The sequence below is a fragment of the Vulpes vulpes genome, chromosome 6 (assembly GCF_048418805.1).
Source record: "Vulpes vulpes isolate BD-2025 chromosome 6, VulVul3, whole genome shotgun sequence".
Taxonomy (NCBI): domain Eukaryota; kingdom Metazoa; phylum Chordata; class Mammalia; order Carnivora; family Canidae; genus Vulpes; species Vulpes vulpes.
Genome location: NC_132785.1, coordinates 2,728,414 through 2,753,033, shown reverse-complemented (window position 1 = coordinate 2,753,033; position 24,620 = coordinate 2,728,414). Strand labels below are relative to the sequence as shown.

Here is a 24,620-nt window from a genome sequence, read left to right as displayed (position 1 = left end):
TTCTTCTGGAAGTAGAAAATCTAAACCAGTTTAAAAATCAGTGACAAAAATCTTGATTAAAAAATTCTTAATGAGTAATGGCAAAAAGAAATTAAGACCCAGAAATACAGATATGTGACATAGCTTGTGTTAACTTTTTAGTGTTTATAAACCTGTTGCACTCTGATACTTTTTATTATTGGTTAGTGACTTAAGTGGACCTGTCATCTCTGAACTGGCCTCACAAAATGGTATTTTAATAAATACACAGAAATATGAATGTAAAATATTTATTTTGGGTGCAGTTCTTTCTCCTCTTCAAGTGACCCTGATTTCCCTTTTAGGAAAGAAACCACTTATTAAAGGTAGATTACGAGGTGGAAAATTATGAAGATAAGAGATTGACTTAGGATGGAAAGATTAAGCAATTTTAAGAGCAAGAATGAAAAATGAATTTGGATGCTTTAAATAATTAGAAGTAGAAAAAGCTAAAGGATCTTTAAGCAGATTTTAAACTCTTAGAACCACATATCTAGAACAGTTTCTGTTTAGTTTGATTTTTAAAGCTGTGTTTTGAATATATAATACTAAATGGTTATAAAATAAGTATGTTTAAGTAAAAGAAAATGATAACATGCTTTCATGAGAGAGAGGTTGGTTAGCTTTTGAAATTAAATGACCATTTATGTGATAAGTTATTTATGTTTAAAAATAGTTATAACATTCTAGATAATAGAAAATTAGAAATATTTTGCTTAGCATAATACTCTCTAGTTCTATCCACGTTGTAGCAAATGGCAAGCAAAATAAGTCGGTCCGAGAAAGACAATTATCATAGGATCTCACTCATATGTGGAATTTAAGAAACAAAACAGAGGATCATGGAGGAAGAGAGGAAAAAAAAAAACCAAGACAAATCAGAAAGGGAGACAAACCGTAAGAGACTAATCGTAGGAAAAAAAACAGGATTGCTGAAGGGGAGAAAGGAGAGGGGTGGGAGATGGGGTAACTGGATGATGGGCATTAAGGAGGGCAGGTGATATAATGAGCACTGGGTATTATATAAGACTGATGAATCACTGACCTCTACTTCTGAAACCAATAATACATTATATGTTAATTAATTGAATTTAAATTTTATTTTTTTTTAATTTTTATTTATTTATGATAGTCACACAAAGAGAAAGAGAGAGAGGCAGAAACATAGGCAGAGGGAGAAGCAGGCTCCATGCACCGGGAGCCTGACGTGGGATTCAATCCAGGGTCTCCAGGATCGCGCCCTGGGCCAAAGGCAGGCGCCAAACCGCTGCACCACCCAGGGATCCCTGAATTTAAATTTTAAAAAATGCTGAGAGGGCAGCCCGGGTGGCTTAGCGATTTAATGCCGCCTTCAGCCCAGGGCGTGATCCTGGGGACCGAGGATCAAGTCCCCCATCGGGTTCCCTGCATGGAGCCTGCTTCTCCCTCTGCCTGTGTCTCTGCCTCTCTCTCTCTCTCCCCTCTCTGTGTATTCTCATGAATAAATAAATAAAATCTTTAAAAAAAAAATGCTGAGAAACAAAATAGAAGCCTTCAAAGAGGAAAAAACTCAAAATAATGTGTATAGAAAAATTTTGCTCTCTGTTCTTAATTTCTCAAATACTACTTCTCCCTAAATTATTATGGTTAAATTTTTATTAGAATCAAATGTTCATTGGCCTTCTATTAGAATTAGCATCATTATTTATTTGCTTACGTTGTTAGCCCAAAAGACGTACTGTCTTTACTGAACATTCAAATTTTTTTAATCTTAACATTTTTAACCTTTTACATATGAAACAAGGAAATACGTAGTTATAATGAATTCTATTCCGGCATAATATAGGCAGTCAGTAAATATTTGTTAATTGAAAAAATGACCTCAAATAATTATGTGCAACATACAGGTAGTCTCTTCTTTTTCTTTACTTCCCATGTTTTTCCCTGAAATACTTTCTTAAAACCCTATTTTCTGATGAATCCAAAGGGATTGTTTGGGCTGTGTTGATTTTATTTAGCTTTGTACATCTCAGCTTGACTTCAGAATTCTCATAGCATGGAAAAATAACCCACAACAGGTAGTAACCATGGTGATAGTAAAATACTACTACCTCTAGAGAATTACTGTGTCACACTTCTGTGAAGGTCATCGGCAACCTCTGTATTGCCTATATGAGTGGGCTTCGTTTTCATCAAAGTTAACCTCTCCCTCAGGATTTGACACAGTATTTTATTCCCTCCTTGGAACACTCTTCTTTTGACTTTTCCTTTTATAGTTTACATATTCTCCTGGTTTTCCTCCTATTTCTCTGGCAATTCCTCTTCAAATCCTTTTCAATATGTATTAAGATATGAGGTTCATACCCTAGTCCTCTTGTGACTGAGGACAAATAACTGTATAAATCCTCTTAGTCAGAGTGGTAGAGACAGAAAGTAGACTAGTGATTGCTAGGGGGCCAGGAGGGAAATGAGTTACTGTTTAGTGGGTACAGAGTTTCAGCTTTGAAAGATAAAGTTCTGGAGGTGGGTGGTGGTAATTATTTTTTTTCCCTCAATGACGGTAATTATTGCACAACAGTGTTCTTTTTAAAAAAAAGATTTTATTTACTTGAGAGAGAGAGAGAGCACACATTTGCACAAAGAAGGGGAGGGAGAAGCAGACCTGTGCTGAGCAGGGAGCTTGATGTGGGGATGACCCAAGCCAAAGGCAGACGCTTAACTAACTGAGCCACCTAGGCGCCCCACATACAAAAGTGTTCTTAATGCCCCTAAGCTGTGCACTTGAAAATAGTTAAATAGTTAATATTATCTATATTTTAACCACAAATTTCAAAAAGGAAATACTAAAAATTTAATTTTAGTTTTTACAAAAAAAAAAAGTATAAAAGATACCTGAAGGCAGAGTGTAAATGATGTGGTAGGCAGCAGAATTCCAAGATCGCCCTCAAGGGCATTGCATCCTATTGTACACACCATGAATAGGATGAATTTTATTTCCCTGATAAGCATATTACACAGTGCAGTTGACTTTCAAGAAAAGAGAGATGATTTGGGCTGAACCTCACCTAATCAGGTGAGCCCCTAAAAAGGGACTGGGTTCTTCTAGAAGGAAGAGATTAAGGAAAGGGCCATATAGCAAGGAAGCGGGTGGCCTCTACCTGAGAGTGGCTTCCAGATGACATCAGCAGTGAAATGAGGGTCTTAGTCCTACAGCCACAGAATCTAATTCTGCCCCAACCACATGAGGTTGGAAGAGGACTCCAGCCTCCAGATGAAAATACACCCTGGTCAGCACTTTGATTTTCACCTTGTGAACCCTGAGCACAGAACCTCGTCACACTGTGCCCAGACTTCTGAAGTACAGAACTGTGAACTAATAAATGGGTGTTTTTTTACAACCACTAAATGTGTGCTAATGTTACACAGCAATTGAAAACTAAGGGAAATAATATGAACTTTTTTCTCACATGAATTAGAGTTCGGAGGCAGGCAGTTAGTGCTTGTATTGAGTTCTCTTCCCCAAAGGTAGTACGGGGATCCAAATTACTTCTGTCTTGGTCTGCCATCCCTAGGATATTGTGCTCATCTGCATGAACTAAGGTGGCTTACCACCATGTCTGTGTCCCAGACAAAGGGGGAAGAGAAGAAGAGATTTGAGGTACACCATCTTTCTTTAAAGACATACCCTGGAGATTGTACACATCACTTCTCACATTTCATTGGCCATAGCTTAGTTGTATACAATATTGGAAAGTAATGAATAAATGTCACAGAGTACAAAAAAATGATAATCTTGAAAGATCCTCCAAAAGAAATTATAGTGTTTGTGAAGTGGTGGTACATGAAATGGGGAACAAGGATGGAATGAAAGTTTTCTCTCTATACTTTTTTACATTTTTCATTTTTGAATCTTCTAAATGTACTTCCTATTAAAAACAGTATTTCAAGTAAATAAAACAAGGGCTGTATATAAGAAACTTCCACCTCTCTTCTTACCAAAAAAATACTTACTTTTCCTCAGCAACATTTCACCTGTCCCTTTGGGATTAGTGTCTCACCATTCTTATTCTTTGTCCTGCAACAAAATTAGATTTTTGAGCTTTTCAGCCAATGATCTTGGCCCAAAGGAGTTATGTATGTCAGATACACACAGGATTAAGTTACATCAGGTATTCTTAAATGTTTGATACATTCAAATATATTTTATGGTAATTAATAGTAAAAGGTCATTCCACTTTTCTTGTCATTGCATATGCACGGTATTTTAACTACATTTTAGGCCATATCAGTTTTTATTGGTGACTATTTATAGCAGAACCTTACTATAATTCATAAAGTTGAGAGCAGTGCATTCTAGATTTGAAATATCCATCTTGACAATTCACTTGCTAGTAAGTTTAGAACTAGCTATATGAAGCAATTACGTCTTAAGTGAGATGGAGATAATGTGATTTGATCAAATCTGCCTAACTAGATGTATAAACTGGGGAAAACCATGCTTCCTAAACAGACTTCATTAAAACTTGTCACAGAAATCCATTTAGGCATGTATTACACCTAAGTAGTTTTATGGCCTTTTAAGAACGTTAGTCCCAAACTGATTAGGATCCAAATTTATTTACAGAAAGATCTGTGTTATTTTTGCATGTTTATTTTTACATCTACACAGATTGGCCTTTTAAAACACTACCTTTTTTTATTTTATTTTTTTTTTACTATGGTAAATACAAACCAAAAATCCTTGCTTTCTCCTATTTTTTTATAGTGCCCTTAGCCTAATTTTCGAGGCACTCTATCCAGGTTCCAACCTTTCTTTCTAGCTTTACTTCCAGAAATCTTCTACTCCAAATATTCCAGGATTAGTAAATACCCTAGTCTCTACATATTTCTTGCCAATACCCCCTTCATATCTTTGTTCACATTGCTACTTTTTAGAAAAATCACACAGGAGCATGTACACACATATCTGCCTTCTCATCTTTTGGGGAAGAAGTCTTCATCAATTAGCTTAAGGTATTTTTGCTGAAGATTGTATTAGAGTGAAAAACTGTAAGCATAAAAGTGTGTGGTTTAAATTTGAACCTAGCACAGGGTGTTATCAAATACCTTTCTGATTAACTGAAAAGCAGAAAGCCTTTTTCCAAGTCATTTTACTGAAAATGTTTACAAAATAAATACATTTAACCTTGGCAAACAGATTCATTATAAACATTAATATATTCATACTAATTGTACTGTAGTGTGGATTATGTAGAAAATTGAATTGATAAAGAAGCAAACTGAGGGTTGCTGGAGGGGATGTGGGGGGCTGAGAAAACTGCGTGATGATGGGCATTAAGGAGGACACATGATGTGATGGGCACTGGGTGTTATACGCAACTGGTAAATTATTGAACACTACCTCGGAAACTATGTACAACATGTTGGCTAATTGAATTTAAATTAAAAAAAAAAAAAAAGAAAAGAAAATTGATAGTTTACCCGACATAGAGTATAGCTTGGAGGTTTCTTTTTGAACTCATTCTTTTATTTAGCAACTTATTATGAACTTATATGTACAGTCACTATTGCAAAACTGAAGATTTAGTGATGAGTAAGATAGATCTTATCCCTGCCCCTCACAAAGTTTACAGTCTCCTAGGTAAGACAAACAATTAAGGAATTCAATAAAATAGAGAAGTGCTGTGATGGAAAAGAACAGGAAAGGTTCTATGGAAGCTCATAGCAAGAGCACCAAAATCAGTCGTGGGATTAGGACACTCAAAGGCTGCATTCTGTTCTTTACTTTTTACCTTCCCAAATGGAACATTAAAAATTCTTGTTAATTAGTGTCTTTATTTAATGAGGATTTGAATATTGAAGGTCATTTATTTGATTATACATTTAGGATATGAACAGAATTAGCTTTTTTTAATAATTAGGAAAAATGTTACTTTTAATGAATATATATCAAAAGAATTTTTGGCACATTTCTTTCAAGTGCCTGTCTCCCTGTATGGTAAGATTACAGGAGTTTTTCTTCTTTGTACTTTCTATATAATTTGATAAATTTAATTATCAATATTATCAATTATAATATTGATAATAGTATTAATTGCTTAAATATTAAATAATCATATAAATGATGTTTTAGCCTTTTTAAATCGTTTAGTCCAACTTTTTAAAAATTTATAGATTATTTTCTTTAAAGCTGAGGTAAATGGTGGACCATATGACGTATTTTGGTGTAGATAAGTGGATGTTTTAATTAGTAAAAACTAAAAAATGAAACATACCAAGTTTATAGTAGTCTGACATTTTTTGAAAGGGGGTAGAAGAAAAGAAATATATAAATTTGATAAATATAGAGCTGATGTAAAGAATTCTGACACTCAGACAAGTAAACCCAGGGCAAAAAGCTTTAGAAGTTGAGGATTTTCTTGACCCCAAAAACATATCAGTATGAGCTAGACTGTATTTATGGAAGAAGATATTTTTGTTTGGGTCCTCTCTATTTAGCCAAACCTTTCTGTGAAGGGATGCTAGGGAAAAAAACCAGTATTACTGCATACCTACTTTGTGTTCTGCATACATTTTCCTAACCCTATGAAAGAATGAGAAAGATTACCTTTCTTATTGAATAAAAATCAGACTCTCTAAGTTAGCTTCGGTAGAAAGATCTCCTGGTGAGAAAGGCAACTGAATTACAAATACAGAGAATTACCTTAGTTTAACCTTGTAACCACACTACAATTTTGGACTCAGAGAAGTGTTAATTAAGCATTCTTAACAGGCATAAACCTTTCTAATTTTTATACCCAAAGCATAGCTGGGATAAGGCAAGGCTAAGATGTTCAGAGAACATTTATATATAAAGTTATAGAGACTACCATGAATTTATATAATCTGATTTACATGCCCTTGTACCATCTGCAGAGAGTATCCCAGGAGAGAGAAAAGGTCTTTCCCGGTTCCTTTTCTTATATGACAACATGCTGAATGTGATTTTTACTATTTACCTAGATACAGAGAGATGGAAAAGCATTTTCTTCTTCCAACTTATCTAGGACCCCTCCTCAAAATATTCATTTCCTGTGTCATGGCAACCAACATAATTTCATTTCTTAGGAAAACCATTCCTGTGTCTACAAAAGTATGGCTTGTGCCCTGACTGTGATTATGGTATTATATGAAGGGACATCTAAACATAGTGTCATTAACCATCAGAGTCATGCAATAACATAATAATTGTGGTGATAGACAATTTTTTTGCAGGTATGTATTAATTGCTCTAGAGGCTCCAGAGGTTTGCCAGAGTCATATAATCATTTTGTCTCTTCATTTAATGTAGAATTCTGATTCCAAAATCTGATTCTACAATAATAATTTGAAAATGTTGATTCACTTTTAGAGAGTAAATTTTAATCAAATCTTGTTTTTAATTCTCAGTGGATCAAAAAGTTCTCTGTATTCAGCATTTCCTTCTGCTTCATTTTATCATACAGTCTTTCATCATTTCTGGAAAATCCCTCTTATTACAATGAAAGTTCATTATTTCAATATTTTTACACTTTAAAAAATCTTAATATGTTGGATTTCCTTACCCTTTTGTACTAAGTCTCTCATACTCAGACACTTACCGAACACAAAAGAGAATAACTAAATGCATATTCTTTACTTGGAAAGAGAATTTGCCCTAAATCTCTTTTGCTGTCCTCAAGGACAACTCAATTCTTGACAGCCATTTCAGAAATTTAGATCCTGCCTCACAGCTGACTAAGGGAAACGGGCAAGTAATCCACAGTTAAAACAGTAGAATATGTACTATGTTAGAATTAGGTATGCCCAAATATATAGGGGAGGCCAGAGAAGGAATACCTAATGCAGCTTGGAATAGTCATTGAGTGCTTCCAGGAAAAGTTGGTGCTTAAAGAAATAGAAAATTTAGCCATAAGGGAAAAAATAGAAAAAGTTCTTAGAGGCAGAAGGAATCACCTGTGCAAAGGCACAGTGCACAGACGTTAGAGGAGACTGAAAAGGTATTATGAGAGAGAGAGTTTGGAGAACATTGTACATGAAGGGGAGTCTGAAAATGAGACTAAAAATGGAAAGGGCTATGTTACAGATAGATACCATGACATATGAAGGTATCTTCATATGTCCTGCCAAAAATTTTGGATTTTATCCTGAAAGGAATGAGGAGCCATTGAGGATTTTAAGCAGGGAAATAACCAAAATAGTAATAATGATGAGACATGAGGCTTATTGTGGGGGGTGAGAAGAGATTCGAACGATTTAGAGTTTTCAGTCAGTTGAGCAGAAAGATAAATGAGAGCATCTTTTACTGTGCTAAATAATACAGAAGAAAAAAAGAATTGGTTTGGGTAGAAAGATGGAAATGATGAGCATGTAAAGTTCAAAATACCTTTTGGTTTTATTACTTTTGCTAATAAGAAAGGCTTGGAATGTATACTAGTCAGGACTGTCCAGAGAAATAGAAGCAATGGGATATATATAGGATACATAAGAAGAGACTTGTTATAGCAATTAGCTTACATTTTTATGAAGGCTGAGAAGTTTCATGATCTGCATTCTGCAAGCTGGAGAACCAGAAAAGGTGGTAAAACTCAGTTCAAATCCAGAGGCCTGAAAATCAGTAGGTTGATGGTAGTCCCAAATTACAGGAGAGGAAAAATAAATGTTCTTTCTTAAATGTTTAATGTGGATATTCCACCTTACTCCTAATAAAATACAAACCTAACTAAATTAATACACCGTTTTCACCTTTCATCTGAAGATTGGCAAATAACAGTTTGATAGCTACTGGTAAGGGTGTGTTGATGAGAACATATATTAGTACAAACTCTGAGATTTGGTAATGTCAAAAAAATGTAAGTTCTTGGCAATTCCACTTCTAATAATTTATCCTACAAATATACTAACATACTTATGAAATGATGTTTTTACAGGGATATTCATGCAGCATTGTTTGTAATATTAAAAGGTTGAAAATAACTTGAATGTTTATCAGTAGAGGAATAATTAAATAAATTATGGTACACTATTACAGTGAAATACTATGCAGCTATTATGAAGTGATGCAGCCCTACCTATACCAATATGGAAAGATCTCTAAGCTATATCATTAAGGTGCAGAACAGTGTATATAGTATACTATCATTTGTATATTTTTTTAAGATTTCATTTATTTGAGAGCATGCACCCAAGCAGGAGAGAGGGGCAGAGGGAGAGGGAGAAGCCGACTCCTCACTGAGCAGGAATGTTGATGTAGGTCTTGATCCCAGGACTCTGAGATCATGACCTGGGCCAAAGGCAGAGACTTAACCAACTGAGCCTCCCAGGTGCCCCTGTCATTTGTATTTTTAAAGAATATATATATATAATTGCTATATATATATAATTGCTATATAATAATATATATTATATATATATATAATTGCTTTTACATGCACAGAATATCTCTGAAAGGATTTATAAGAAGCAAAGAATGGTTGTTTTTGGGAGAGAAACTGTATAGTTAGGAGACAAGAATGAAAAGGAAGGTCCCACACCTGCAATCTAAGTATCTCCAGAATGTCTTATGGCCACAAGCAAAAGAGCCTGGGAAAAGCTCCATCTCCTTTCTTGGCTTAACCTCATCATAAATGATCTACATAAATAAGACTCTTTACTTCCCAGTCTGATGCTTGAATCTGAAGAGAATGAAAGGGATGTGAGGCCTTTATTTCTGTCTTCACTCTTATGGGAGCTTTTTCTTCTCTTCATAGTCTTTAGCAAGCCATCAACACAGTGGTTTTTTAATCTCCTTTTTTCCACTTAAGAACGTGTTAGCTGGTGAGACTTGCCCTGAGGAGGTTAGAATGAGTAGAGTAAAACAGTGGCCAATAGCAAATGGTCAGAATATATAAATCATAACAGAAAAATAAGACCTTATAGTCTAGTCTTCTCCTGATGAAAGTTGATGTATAGTGAAAAAGTATAGCAGTGTTTTCAATTGTGAAACAGCATTTCTACTATGAATAATCTAGATTTAAAGACACCCTTCAAAAAGAACCAAAGACAACTATTTCAGTAATTTTTATGTATTCCGAATATTTCTTTCAGATGATTAATAGTTTTTAAAAAGCAAACCAACCTAATAAGGGAGAGCTTTTGCTTTTCCTTCTTAAAAAAAAAAAAAAAAAGATTTCTCGTAGGAAACAACATGAAGGCAATGCCTGAGAGTATGGGAAAGGATTGTTGGCATGTTTTCAAGTTAGTCTGATTATGTCAGATTAATGATGCTAAAACAAAAGGTTATTAAACTTAACCTCCAGCTCTCATCTCCCTTCAGTTTTCCAGTTCTCCTGAGAAGTGATAGTCTTTGAGGAGAAAGAATGTTCATGTTTAAATGTAGAGGCCTAATTTCTTCTCAGAGGGGACTATATATGAGGATGCAAACGTTCTGTGGCAGGCCTCCAGAGATAAGTTCTGTTCCTGTTAGGGGAGAGATCTCTAATTCTAGGTGGGTTAATTCAGGGAAAAGATATTTTGAGACCTCATATATAGTTATTCATAATAAACCATCTTCTCCAAACCATATGTAAAAAAAAATTTAAAAATCGATATTTTGATATCAGTAAAACTAAAAATAGTGAAAGCCTAAAGAAGAAGGTAACAATGTGAAAGACCCTGAGGTAGCAGCAAATTGTAAGGCCACGGAATGTAGTGCTCCAAATCTAAATGTAAATGTGTTGTCAGGCACAACATTTTCTATAAAAAGCTTAAAATGGTGGCATATTCTACAAAAGATCAGTCCAAAGAGTGGCTACAGAGGCTATTTTCCAGGTAACTCAGGTGGCTAGTAGAACCTTCAGACGTGTTCTAAAAGGTCCAGACCTTAAATCACAGAAGCTGTGAGGAAACTTAAAGATAAATATAGAGCTGGTTATGTGGGAAATCTATCATTAAAATTAAAAACCCTAGCTATTATGTAAAAAGAACCTATCACAATCCTTTTTAACATCAGCAATTCTGATTTAATGCAGTCTGTGCATGTTGGATGACTGGTCTGCCCTGTCATGTGGGCTTTTTTTTTTTTTCAACCTCTGTGGCCTTAATGTTTGATCCTGACAGGATTTGCGTCATTGATCCATATCACTGCCAGTGTGATGTCAGCATGTGGGTGTGCAGTTATTGAGAGATAGTTAATCTGATGTGCTGCAGTAAAACCCAAGTACTATTTCCTACTAGAATAACAAAGAATGATTCATCATTGTTCACATTAAACTGATACTAAAAATAGTGTTCACAACCTGCTGCATCCATGCACATTAATATCACAGCCTTTGTAGCTTTCTAAACAAGAGCACTAAAAATAACTACTTTAGAAACAGGTACTTGATAAATACATCTCCTACTTCAAGTTTTTTATCTGTATACAATTCAGTTTAGTGCTAACGATAAATTCTAACCATGATACAGTCATTCTTCAAACTTTTTCTACTTGATGTGCTTATTATCACTGATCAATCTAAATTCTTAGCAATTCTAATTATAGAAATCGTCAATTAGCTGTACACAGATAAATGAAATTACCCATAATTCTGAATCACACTTAGTAGGCCCCTAATTTAAGAAGTCTACTTTATCCAACCTTAAAAAAGAATATTATATTTTCATGGAAAAAGCCCTTAAATATCTAAGCAGTGAATAATGACCTTGATCTTTTCTCTTTCTTCTGTAACTCTCTGCCTTATTCTGTTCCCAATTATGACCACCAACTTGTTAAATTCCTAGACTGAAGGCCTATGCTAATTGCCTGCCTCAAGTGAATAAATGTTAACTTTATCAACTTATCAAATGGGTATCTACTGTTAATAGGGTGACTTTATTGATCCCAGTTCATACCTCTCATCGTGGTGTTTAACCAGTTTAACATTTGTTCCAGACTTTTCATTGTTTGACAGAGTATAATAGTGGTTCCATTAAAATAAGCTGTGATGCATCTGGTTATCTACCATTTTGTATTTCCAGCTTCTGCCATGATCTCCTCTTGTTTTTCACTTTAACCTCTGATTAAATCTTAAAGGCAACAATCTTAAAGAGTATTGTTTCTTTTTTCTGATCCTGACCAGAAGCAAGTCAAGGATAGTAGTTAAGGTACTTAGAAGTAAAATAAAGTACTCTTAGATACAGAAGGCTAGGATCTGCTAACACCTTCTAGTCTCCTGGTGGTGGTGGCTGCTGAAGAAGTATGTGATGCTGCTGCTGCTGGCCACTTGGCATTAGGAGGCTACTGATTGGGGGTCACCAATGGGAAGCATAGGGGTTAGATAAATGTAGACTGTATGCAGGAGATAAAATCTAAATATTCCTGCCACAGAGTATATGAAAATAAAATCTGAATGGCTTTGTCATTTATTGTATAAATCTGTAACTACTTAATATTGGCAGTGCTTTTTTTAAAATTTTGCAATAAGCCCTTTCAGTAACAGTGAGCTAAAAAAAAAATTCTAAATTTGGTAAAATATTCAAAAGAATCGTAGAGACAATCCAATAAGTTTTGTTTGTTAAAACTTGGAAGGCATTATAGTTCCAGTGAAAATATTTGGATTTAAATATTTACACATTTCAAAAAGAAAAAAGAATAGAATTAAGAATATCCTCTGCTTAAGCAGAATTGGCTCCCATCTTACCAGATGGCACCTAAGAATCAGAGTATTCTCTGAATATAAATACTGTAGTCTTAAGGTATTATAAAAAAGAGTCAGTTGAAGATATCAATAGTTTCAAAGTTATTAACTAAAGTATAACAGTTGCAGGCAGTTTTATGAAAAAATTAAAAATGAGGCTATTTTGAAAGAAAATTTTCAGTCATATACCAGCGATATGGAATAAAGACAGAGCTAACAGATTGACTAAAATACATGGATATGTACTAAAAAGATTGTTCTGTTAACACTACTTTAATATCCAGATATTCAACATAAAGAAGTCCATAAAATATTCTTTAATGTACTTGCATATGTTTTTTTAAAAAGCCTTTTATTTTTTAACATTTTTAATAGAATTTTTCATGTCCCTCAGTGTAAGAGAAGCAATTTGTCAATCAAAAAAAAATTATTCCAAATTATATAATTTAAAAAAGGGGGGGGGGATCCTTGGGTGGCGCAGTGGTTTAGCGCCTGCCTTTGACCCAGGGCGCAATCCTGGAGACCCAGGATCGAATCCCACGTCAGGCTCCCGGTGCATGGAGCCTGCTTCTCCCTCTGCCTATGTCTCTGCCTCTCTCTCTCTCTCTCTCTCTCTGCGACTATCATAAATAAAATTAAAAAAAAAAATTAAGACTAGCAGTACAATAAAAAAAAAATTATATAATTTTAGTGATTTTTAAGCTGCTCCTTTACTTTCAGAAGTGTCTTAGATTAGATGATGATAATGTGGTTATCTTACCTCTGCTCTCTTTTCTCCTTCTTGCATCACCAGAGCCTAACCAGCCTCAAAAATCTGTATTTCGGGATCTCTGGGTGGCGCAGTGGTTTAGCGCCTGCCTTTGGCCCAGGGCGCGATCCTGGAGACCTGGGATCGAATCCCACGTCGGGCTCCCGGTGCATGGAGCCTGCTTCTCCCTCTGCCTATGTCTCTGCCCTCTCTCTCTCTCTCTCTCTCTCTCTCTCTCTCTGTGTGTGACTATCATAAAAAAAAAAAAAAAAAAAAAAATCTGTATTTCTCCTACTACTAAGATTTATTCCCAAATCCTTGTCCATAGATTTAGGGACATTTAACCAGTCTTAGAAATGGGAAAAATAAGGGTATTGTAGTAGTTTTTCATTAAGCTAAATTTATTTAATTTAAAGATTTTTTTTTTTTAAGATTTATTTTATTTATTCATGAGAGACACAGAGAGAGAGGCTGAGACACACAGGCAGAGAGAGAAGCAGGCTCCCTGCAGGGAGCCCGATTTGGGACTCGATCCGAGGACCCCAGGGTCATGGCCTGAGCCAAAAGCAGACGCTCAACCACTGAGCCACCCAGGCGCCCCTAGAGACTTTTTTCTTAATTCTGAAGTTAAATCTCTTCTATTTTGAGGTTAAAATATTCTTTATAAATGACGCAATAATATATAATAGACTTCCTTCTCTTCTTAATTTCTTCTTTCTTTTTAACGTCATAATTTGGCCTTTAAAAAGCTGATTACCTTAATGAGTCCCCAAAATTTGTTTTAAAAATTTACTAGCACATAAATCAAGTTGGGAAATACTGTGTCAGAACACAAATATGTATGTCCTATTAACCAATCTCTGGCTAATATCTAGCCTCTTCATCCAGCTCATCCCCAGTCAGTCCAAAAACATAGCTGATTTTAGGATGATCCTCACATTTGCTTTCTATTGGCATGAAACACATAATGTAAAACCTTTATTAAATTGATACCTTAGGGACTCCTGGCCAAGCAAATCAGAGAGATTTAAAAGCAACAAATTTTGACTTGTGCCCATGAGTAAAGTTACAGGTTCTAATTCTTTGTTCCCCTTACCTTTGTGAGATTATCTGCATATGTCATTGTCAGTTACTCCCCAGCAAGGGATTTCTCCCATAGAGGACCTGATTACTTGCAGATGTCATTGACCTTTCCTAGGTCCCTTGACTACATGGACTTGCATCAGTTACAGTCTAAGCTGCATGAGCTTTAACACATGTTATTTAGATGTTAATTCAGGACTTGGACCCTAACATTGCTGCAGGAATCAGGATCACAGTCCTAATCAGAGTCAGTCTTTTGAAGGACTGGATATATATTTGTAGAAGAGTAGAATGAGATGTATTTCACATTTCTCCTCTTAAATTCTTGTGATAATGATTTAAGCTGAATGAGTCTGCTTCTTAAATTTTCTAACATGCAAATGACCCAGACTTATTACAGTCTAAGAGCAGCCTTAATAAACTGATCTTGTTTGCCAGAAAGAATTTTATAAAATGAAAGTCAGCTCTTTCAACTTTTAATTTGCCTCATAGTTAGCAAGCCCTTTCTGCAAGTCAGCTGATTCAGCTGTCTTGCTATCTTAGCTGTTCATTTTGCATCTGTTTTTGAGGGTACGTTGCTTAAAGTTAGACATTTATTGATGCATTACTGAATTTTATATATGGTAGAAGTCAGTATTAGGTTATACCTGCTTTAGTTTTTTTCAAGCCAAGTAATTGGGGCTATGCTCTATGGCAATATGAGACATACTTGATCTGCAGAAGACAAGGACTAGCTTGACGGTGGTCTGTGGTGTCCTAATTTTAATCTTAGTTCATATAAACCAGAGAGATATTATGGTCCAATTCTAGAGAGTGCATAAGACCAGCCTCATTCCTTATTTTCTATATTAATTTTCTCTCTTCTTCAGTTTGTCAGCTGCTTTGTTTTGGGTTTTGTTTTGTTATGTTATGTTGAGGCTTTTTTAGTTTTTTTGTTTTTGTTGCTGTATTGCTTAAATCTCCTTTAGTTACTTTTGGGGACAGGTTTGGATATTAAGTAATTCACTAACTTCCCCATATGATATTCCTCACTTACTAGAAACTCAGGGTCTTCATAAGAGTTTCAGTGAGATATATTTAGGTGCATTTTGCTTTGTTGCCATTATATGCAACTAGCAGATATTTGAGGTGTATTATGTGGGGTCTTCCATCCAAATGTTTGGTGCTTTTCTGTTTGTAGTTTAGCTGAACTTTGGTATTATTATGCCAATTTTCTCATTCATTTTATAATTTTTAAGTGTTATATCCTAAACAAGAGAGGCAGCGTAATGTAAAGGACACAGATTTCAAAGCTAGACCACCTAGTTCTTTTGACAGTTTTCTGGCTTATGAGACCTTGCTCCTTGTATCCTAGTTGTCTTACCCATAAAATGAAAATAATAGTTATTCCACTTCAGAGGATATTATACAGATGAAATGAGTTAGTATCTGTAAAGCATTTACAAAAGTACCTGGTACCCAATAAATGCATATAAACAATGTCACCCAAGTGTCACCTAGTGCTTGTATTGACAAATCTACCTGAAAATCAGTAGTTCAAGAATGCTAATAGCTGATGTGTTAAAATGTTATCAAAAAGTCCAAACACTTGCTGTGGCATTTCATGCTATTGATTTAAGAGAACTCTCTGCAAATTGTTTGAGACAGTGTTGTGAAAATAAAAAGCAGATGCATTTTAAGTTTGCTAGAATTCTCATGTAATCAGGTAAGGGAAAATGAAGAATATGCTCATCACCATATAATGCTTTCCTGTAATTGTAACATTCTTGATACATCCTTTCTCTTTATTCCTCTAGGAAAATTATTTGATGCACATTCTTGAATTAACAATGTCCTTAGGAAACATGAAATATGTCTATTTTATATTGTCCTTACTATAATGAAAAGTTCTTGAAAGTATGAACCACATCACTAATCCTGGGCATTGGAACTCTATGGCCACTGTGAGGATAGTTGAGGATAATGTTAGAAAGGTTGAAAATACTGAAGACAGTTGAAAATAGTGAATGACCAGTAGAGCGAAGAGCTGGTGGAGAACAAGATGGAAATCAGATAAAGAGTAGAAGTGGAGAGATAGCTTTGACCTAGTGAAGGGACAGTGATATCTTCCTAGTGAAGGGAAGATACAAGAAAATAGTATCGAAATAGTTCAATTTCATGCTGACATACGTGGTTGAGGTCCGTTTTGGGGAAATCCTTAAAAGGTGGTAGAGATCTCTGATAATCACTCTAGAAAACAAGATGGGCTATTAACCAGGGATAAATTCCTGAAAGGATTCCTGAGCAAGGCTGAGTTAAAGTCGGAGATAACTAAATTACAAACGGGAGTTTGTACCATTTGATTTCTACAGTTCACATCTAAGAGAAGTTAATTATCTGGTTGAAATTGGGGACTTTGTGGGGAGGGGATATAAAAGGAAGACATCCATGGGAAAGGAAATCATGCAATGAAGGCAGTGTTTGATTAGAAGGAAAGAGAAATCATTATGAGAAAGAACAAATGTTGGAGAAAAAAGAGAAAATGGAGAGATGAAAGATAGATGTGGTGCCCAGAGACTGAAACATGAGTGTCTGAGTTTTCAAAGATGAGATAGTGGCATTCTAAGTGAAAAGTTCCAGGATATATCTTTGAACATGGGTTACTAAAAACAGAATGGGAAGAGTTCAGGAAAGTTAGAGGCTATGTTTTTTTGGGCATTGAAGTCATCATCGTGTTGACGGAGAAAAGCAGGGTAGAGGAAAAAAACTGTGAACATGGTGCCAGAGTTCTCAATAAATGAGAACTGAGCATGATAGCAATGAGAAGGGGTAGAGGGTGATCTCATATGACAATGATCTCAAGGAAAAAGAAACTTCAGCATGAAAGAGGAACAACAGGAGTAATAGGAAGCAGCCTTGGGGTATCTGGAGACTGCTTCAGAAGAGGAATGGGAAGCCTCTGTTCCCAGGAGCTGCTAGAAAAATTGTCCTGGGGGAGCCGAGTTTCATTTAAAGGAAATATATCAACGCGTCTTATATGAAAAGGTTAAGGATATAGGGGAATTTATAATGGGAAAGGTTCTAGTGAGCATAATGGAAAAAATTGAGATCATCAATTGAAGAGTCAAGAAATGGAAACAGCTGTGTGAGAAGAGTGAAAATGAGAAGGTGGGTTGCAGGGGCATGCTTTTTGTTTAAGGACTGAAGATCAGAGGCATGGTTAGATTTGCTGAGAAGCTGAATTGAACACTTATGAGCAGATTCCGTTGACCAGGACACTCTTTACTCTTAGGCCTTGTTCTTCAGGGCAGCCTTCCCTTCCAGTAGGAGCTTCGAAATTAGCAATTACCCTTTGCCACTTTTGAGAATGGCCCTTTAGTGTTTTACATTCTCTGGGGTGCCTGGCATATATTTATTGATATCTATTGCTCCAGGTTATCTCTTGCTAGTTCTTTCCCACCTTCTTGGGGGTTTGAACAAGGTTTACATGTTTTGTTTTGTTTTTTAACTATAACCTTATCTATCATTAGATAATCCTGTCTTTGCCTCATTCTATGCTCTTGGCAAGTTACTTAACTGCATTCTGCTTCAGTTTCCCTACCTCTAAAGGATGCCTATTTCAGTTATTGTGAGGGTTAACATTTGTAAAATACTCCAAATGGTGCCTGGCACATATTCTGCAACATATAATTATTATTCTTGAAAACAGAGCAATAATAGTTACCCTTTATTGAGTGGTGCCAACCAGTGTGTACTCAGTACTTTTTTTAATTTAAATTCAATTAGCCAACATATAGTACATACTTATTCAGTACTTTAGTATATCTAATTTGATTCTCACAACAATGCTGTGAGGTTATTTTAACCTTCTTACAGAAAGAAACAACCTCAAAGAAGAGCAGTAAATTATCTTGCTAAAAAATACTGAAGCTTTTATTAAATCTTCTGGTACTAAAATCTGTTTTTTTCCACTGCAACTTTTAAACAAATTACAATCATTATCATTACCTATTCATTTGTATCAGCTATTAATAAGTTTCCTTAGCTTACATAGCATCATAAAGTAATTAAAAGACCTCCAAAAGTTCTTACACTTATAGTCTTCTTCCCCTCTATTGTAACATCTTTGGTCTCTTTCCTCTTCTCCAGAGTTTGGGGAGAGCGCTCTGATCCTGAACCGTGGCCTGTCTTTTTAAGATCTCATGAGCATGAGGGAGAATGCTGTCCACCAAGTGTCTGTATTAATTAATGTCTAGGCTAAATCTTAAACATAAAACAAAATCAGAAATAAAGTAAAACCAGTGCTTAAAGTGGTAGCCTTTATTAACTTGAGAGGCAAATGCCAGCCTGAAACATAAAACTCATCTTAGAGGAACACATTGATCAAGCAAATATTCTATAGACAATTGTACGCTGTGGGCATTCTTTAAGGATGAGCATGGAGAGTGGATCAAGTTACAGAAGGACATTTCAGAGCGAATCTTCTAGATTAATAAATGTTATATGTATCTTACACTTTATAAATGAAAGTAGGAGGCTGGATAATGAAAACTGAATTAGAAGATAATGCCTGTAATGTTACAGGAGGGAAATGGAAACAAAGAGAACGGTTTTACATCAAATTATTTCTGGGATGGGGGCGGGGGCGGAATCCCTGCAGGGAGCCTGGTTCTCCCTCTGCCTGTGTCTCTCATGAATAAGTAAAATCTTTTTTTTAAAAAAAAATTATTTCTGTACGTGTATTTTGATGATCCTTTGAGTTAGTTCAGGAGGAAGTCAGAAAGATCGTCAAATTCCAAGCAGCAGCAGTAGAAACCATTTAATCATTTACTACAACCCAAACGCTGGCAGCGGGAATGTTTGCTTTTTTTTTTCCTTGCTGTTTTTTTTTCCCCCTTCCCTTTCCGCGGGTCACTGTAAGTCACGTGGTAGGCACCACGTGACTCGGTCAAAGGATCTTTTCCTCTCACAGCTTTGCAAAAAAAAAAAAAAAAAAAGCGGAACCGTTCTCCAATTAAAGCTGTTAACGTGTACTACGCTGTTTCCTTGTTGGATTTTGTTCTCTGCTGCTACTGTAAAAACAAAATGAGTGGTAAGATTTGCTGATTGTTTTTGAACATTCTTTTTATTTTCAAACATAGAAGGCATCGTATTAATCTAAAGTCATGCCGTGTGTTCTTTTTCAGTAGATGCCAAATCTATCGCAGTAAAAATATTTTAAATTGTGACCATGTAGTTATAAAAAGATTAGACTCTATTTGGAGATGGACTGATTTTATATTCCATGGAATATTCCTTTCCAGTGCCTTTATTTTGCTAGGTTTTTCTTTTTACCACTAAAATCTGAATATTGGCATCAGATTATTTGGAAGCCATTGTGAAAGCTTGCTTATAAGGAGAATGTGTAGCACGTCAGCAGCCCGTTGCATTTTAAGAATTTAAAGTCAAATTTTTAGTTTTGTCAAAAAAAAAAAAACCTTCTTAAATGTGAATGTATGCTAATAAAGAAAAAGAAGAATTTAACTTACAGTAAATGAAATACCATCTTTATTAAATCATTGATGGCACTTCTTAAGAAATGGAGGTGAGGGGCTTCTCAAATTTCTAAAGACAATTGTTGACTAGAATTGGCTCCTCTTCTGTTAGGGTTTAGAATAGGAAACATGCACCTAAAAATGATTTTAATAGCTTTATGTTTTGGGATGGATTTTGCTTACATCATGTAGATTATTAAGGAGCTACGGGGTATATTTACAGTTGTTCAGATATGGCTGTTCTTGTGGCATATGTGCATTTAATGGAACAGTTTGTAACATTTGGCGTCATTCCTGGGACAAAATACCTGCTAACTGCATTTAATCAAGGTTTGTAGTTAATCTTTTAGTACTTTGAATATTTTATTCCAACAATAAAAGTATTGGTGAAACTGAGGAGGTAAACGAACATTTGCATCATTAAGCAAGGTTTTAGAGGTTTGCTGCTGTAGACAGAAATAGCAACGGAAGCTGTGCTGTAAATATTGTATTCTAAATTGTATTTATTATGTTTATTTAATGGGGCTTTTATGTGTTCATTGTTGAATGTTATTTCACAACAGTATTTTAGATATTAAATATGGTATCCATGAATTGTCTTTTAAAAAAATAACCATGTACCATTTCTGCCTCAAGATAAGAAAATTTACTTGCTTGAGTGAAATGATTACTTCATAGGAAAATGAGTAAATAATATTCCGGGACTGCAACTAGTAATGTATTTACTGCTGGTTTATTTTAGGTTGAGTTTGTTTTGTTCTATTTTCGGTAGTAGAATTTTGCTCTACTAAAATATAAACTATAAAGCAGCTTTCAAACTATATGGTTTGAATTTTAATTATGTAGTATTTATATCTATAGTAAAAGAAGCAATCCAAAAAAAAAAAAAAAGCAATCCAAAGTAGTTTTGCAACTTTAAATGTAATCAGCAATAACTTTTTTTTTTCCTCTGGTGGCTGAAAAACAATAAAAATCTATTCTGATGACTCAATGTAAGAATTAAACTTGACGACATGTGAAAGGAACCACAGTCCCTGGCACATTTAGTAGAAAGTCAAAAAATATTAATTTCCTTTACTAAGATTACAAATAGGATTTTCAATGAATTTTCTTTTCTGGTTCCCAGCTAAATTTCACATGCTATGAATAGTATCTAAGCCAGTTCTCAAGATTCATACAAGTTTACTGTAGGTTTATATAAATTAGCTAATAGATATAAACCAGGATTTTCTTTACACTGTTCTTATTTTCTCTTGAGTCTGGCATAGAGAAATTAAAAGGTAAGTTTTGGGTGAAGCCTTTCTTACCTAGGGGAATAAAGCACCTCACAAGTTTTATTTTGTAAATTAATAGGTTAATGTTGCCTTAAATGTAGGAAAACTTTGTTCTTCCTTCCTCTCTTTTTAGTTAATGAAGGCTTTAATTTTCCTTAAAAGCATTAGAGCCTCAAGTTACATCAGTTGCCAGTAATGCAGAGTATTTTAATGTTTACTAATTATGTTGTAAAGATATATCCTTAAATTAAACTGCCTGATTTTTTTTTTGTTTGTTTGTTTTTAATTATTTATGATAGTCACAGAGAGAGAGAGAGAGAGAGGCAGAGACATAGGCAGAGGGAGAAGCAGGCTCCATGCACCAAGAGCCCGATGTGGGATTCGATCCCAGGTCTCCAGGATCCCGCCCTGGGCCAAAGGCAGGCGCTAAACCACTGCGCCACCCAGGGATCCCATAAACTGCCTGATTTTGAATTCGTTTTCTACCACTAGGGCAAATTTAACCTCTCTGCCTTAATTTCCACATCTGGAAAATGGGAGTAATAATAATAATACTCACCTACTGGTAGAATGATTATGAGGAGAAAAAAGAACCCAAAGGCCTAGCATATAGTACATTAATCTTAGTTATATATAATTAGCTATTTTAAGAAAATATTCTGAACAACATGTATTTGGTGGGCTTGTTTTTTTTTTTTTTTTGTTTTTTTTTTTTTGGTGGGCTTGTTTTAAATGGGAAGAGTACTATGTTGAAAAGTTTTTTTTTAGGAGTACCTGGTGGCTCAGTTGGTTGTCTGCCTTCAGCTTAGGTTGTGATTTTGGGGTCCTTCATCAGTCTCTCTGCTCCCTGTGGGGAGTCTGCTTCTCCCTCTCCATCTGCCCTTCTCTGCACCTTGCTTGTTCATTCTCTGTCAAATAAATCTTTTTTTAAGTTATTTTTATAGTTGTATATAGTATAATTTGGTAGTCTGCCCCCACACAGGCACACACGTGAGCTCCTTACTTCCTGGAATCCTCTTGAGTCTTTACCCCATTCTCTCTCTTCTCCCTATCTCTTGTTTCCTTCCTCCCTCCCTCCCTTTTCTGTCTTCTCCTCCCCTTCTCTCCCTCGGTTCCAGGCCTCTTCACTCTTTTCACCTTTCCTTCTCTCTTCCCTCCCTCCTTCCCTTATCATGGTTTAGCATTTACCCTCTTGCACCCACCTTTTCCTACGTCCTTTTTTTCTCTTACTTTTGCTATGTCTCACCTCTTTTCCCCTGCCCCCACCGCCAACCTCTTTGTTGCTTGGTTGTCACTCCTTCCTGGGAAAGAGGAGAGTGGCTTTAATCTGGATTTGCTGTAACACCCCCCCCCCCCCCCCCCCGTGCTTTTCATTTTGTTTTCCTGAAGTATTATATAATGTTACCAGTGAAATTTATTTCTTTTCTGCTCTATTATTAAGCTTTTCATCCTTTTCTTTTATAACTGATATCCATTATATGTACTCTTCAGGGTGATATTCCACATATAAAAAGAACTCTTCCCCCATTACATTCTTCTTTAGATTCTTGGGTACATTTATTAAGAAATGAGTGAGGCTCTTTGAGATGGTTCAGTTTCAAGTTAATAAAAACTAATGAGTTGAGGGTACAATGCAGTCTGAAGTTACAAGGAAAAAAGGATCTGAAGGTGAGATACTCTTTTTTAAAAGTTAAATGAAGCAAGATATTACTTACTAGAAAAAAACACGTCTTCCCAAAATGCCTATTTTATCCTACAAACGTTAAGAGAATAAATGAGATAATATTTATAAAAGTTATCTGGAAAGGATAACAGTAAAAAACAGTGAAAGAAAATATAGAATAAGACAAGCTAAATTTTCCCTTTTTTCTTCTTTAGAACTTTTTAGTGTAAGAAACAGTTATTCCTTGGCTAAATATACACATATACTATTTTTCTAACTTTGTTCTCAAGGCCCCACAGACATGACTTACACATTACACAAGAGGCTTTGAACACTAACAAAGCAAATTCCAAATTTCTAATTCTTTCTCTTACTGCTCTTCCCTCGTGACCTTTCTTTTTTCCTATTGGTCTTCAAAATTTTGCTTTTTTGTATCGTCATTGATTTTATATGGAAAGTTTAGTTTGATTCTCCTCTAGGTCAGTATTCCTGGATTTGCATAATCATAAGATTTACCAGATATATATATATTTTTTTACCAGATATATTTGTAAAGTAAATATACTGACTTGAAACCCCACTGTAAGCATAATAAAGAATCTCTAGGAGAGCCTAGAAATCTGCATTTTTAAAAAAGCTCCCCAAGTGACTGTTATGATCATCAGACAGGTTAACAAAACACAACTGTAGGTAAAGAATAATCAGTGCACTTTACAAGATAAATTTTTGTTTCATAGCAGATGAACCATTTTATTTTCCTAGTAATACAGTTACTGTTAATTTGAATGTTTACTTTAGATGATTCAAAGTGGAATTCAAATTATTTTCAACTTTAGCTTCCTAAGTAATGCTGGATTAACACATATTTCTGTGATCCATTCAGGTCCTGCTCAGGTTCCAATGATGTCTCCAAATGGTTCTGTGCCTCCTATTTATGTGCCTCCTGGATACGCCCCACAGGTATGTTTTTGTGTTATTTTTCTTCTTGTATCTATAGAATAGGGATCATAATATTACTATTTAACTTTAATTCAAATAAAAAGTACCATTTCAGAACTGAAGCTTACCTAGTACAGTATATCTTTGGTTAAATCTATTTCACGTATTTTAGTACATTTTGTATATTTAGAAAGGAGGGAAAGAAATTTTTTGTATATATATTTTTTTTATTGGAGTTCGATTTGCGAACATATAGCATAACACCCAGGGCTCATCCCATCAAGAGCCCCCCTCAGTGCCCGTCACCTAGTCACCCCAACCCCCGCCCACCTCCTTTTCCACCACCCCTTGTTCGTTTCCCAGAGTTCTGTATCTTTCATGTTCTGTCACCCTAGAAAGGAGGAAAAATTAATTGACAGGATCATTTGGCCTTGGCTTTTGAGTATTATTATAGAAAATTAATTTTAGAGCTTTATTTCCATAAATATGTGAGTAATGTAAATAATATCTTAAGATTCAAGGGTACCTACACTAACATATTTTTAACTTAGTCGTTTGCTTCGAAGTAACCCTAGACAGTGTTGCATCTGTATTCATAAAATGTTTCACAGACACGCATAATAATTATATACCACATTGTGGTACATAGAAGAAAATTTAGACCTATAGACCTACATCCCTAAGAGCCAAGGGAATCAATATCATCACATATCTATAATCCTTTCTATG

The 24,620-nt window shown here is 35.2% G+C and overlaps 1 protein-coding gene across 3 annotated transcripts in view; it reads left to right on the top strand.

Annotated features, from left to right (window-relative positions):
* The window catches only part of FNDC3A (fibronectin type III domain containing 3A), a 171,255-nt gene that overhangs the window by 70,696 nt on the left and 75,939 nt on the right, over positions 1–24,620 (top strand). For 2 of the 3 annotated variants that reach the window (XM_072760551.1, XM_072760552.1), the window contains exon 4: positions 23,836–23,912. In XM_072760551.1, coding sequence (XP_072616652.1) covers positions 23,836–23,912 — 77 coding nt within the window. Of the gene's footprint in view, positions 1–19,399; positions 19,574–23,835; positions 23,913–24,620 lie in introns of those variants that run through there. The other variant, XM_026017195.2, reaches the window with a different exon arrangement.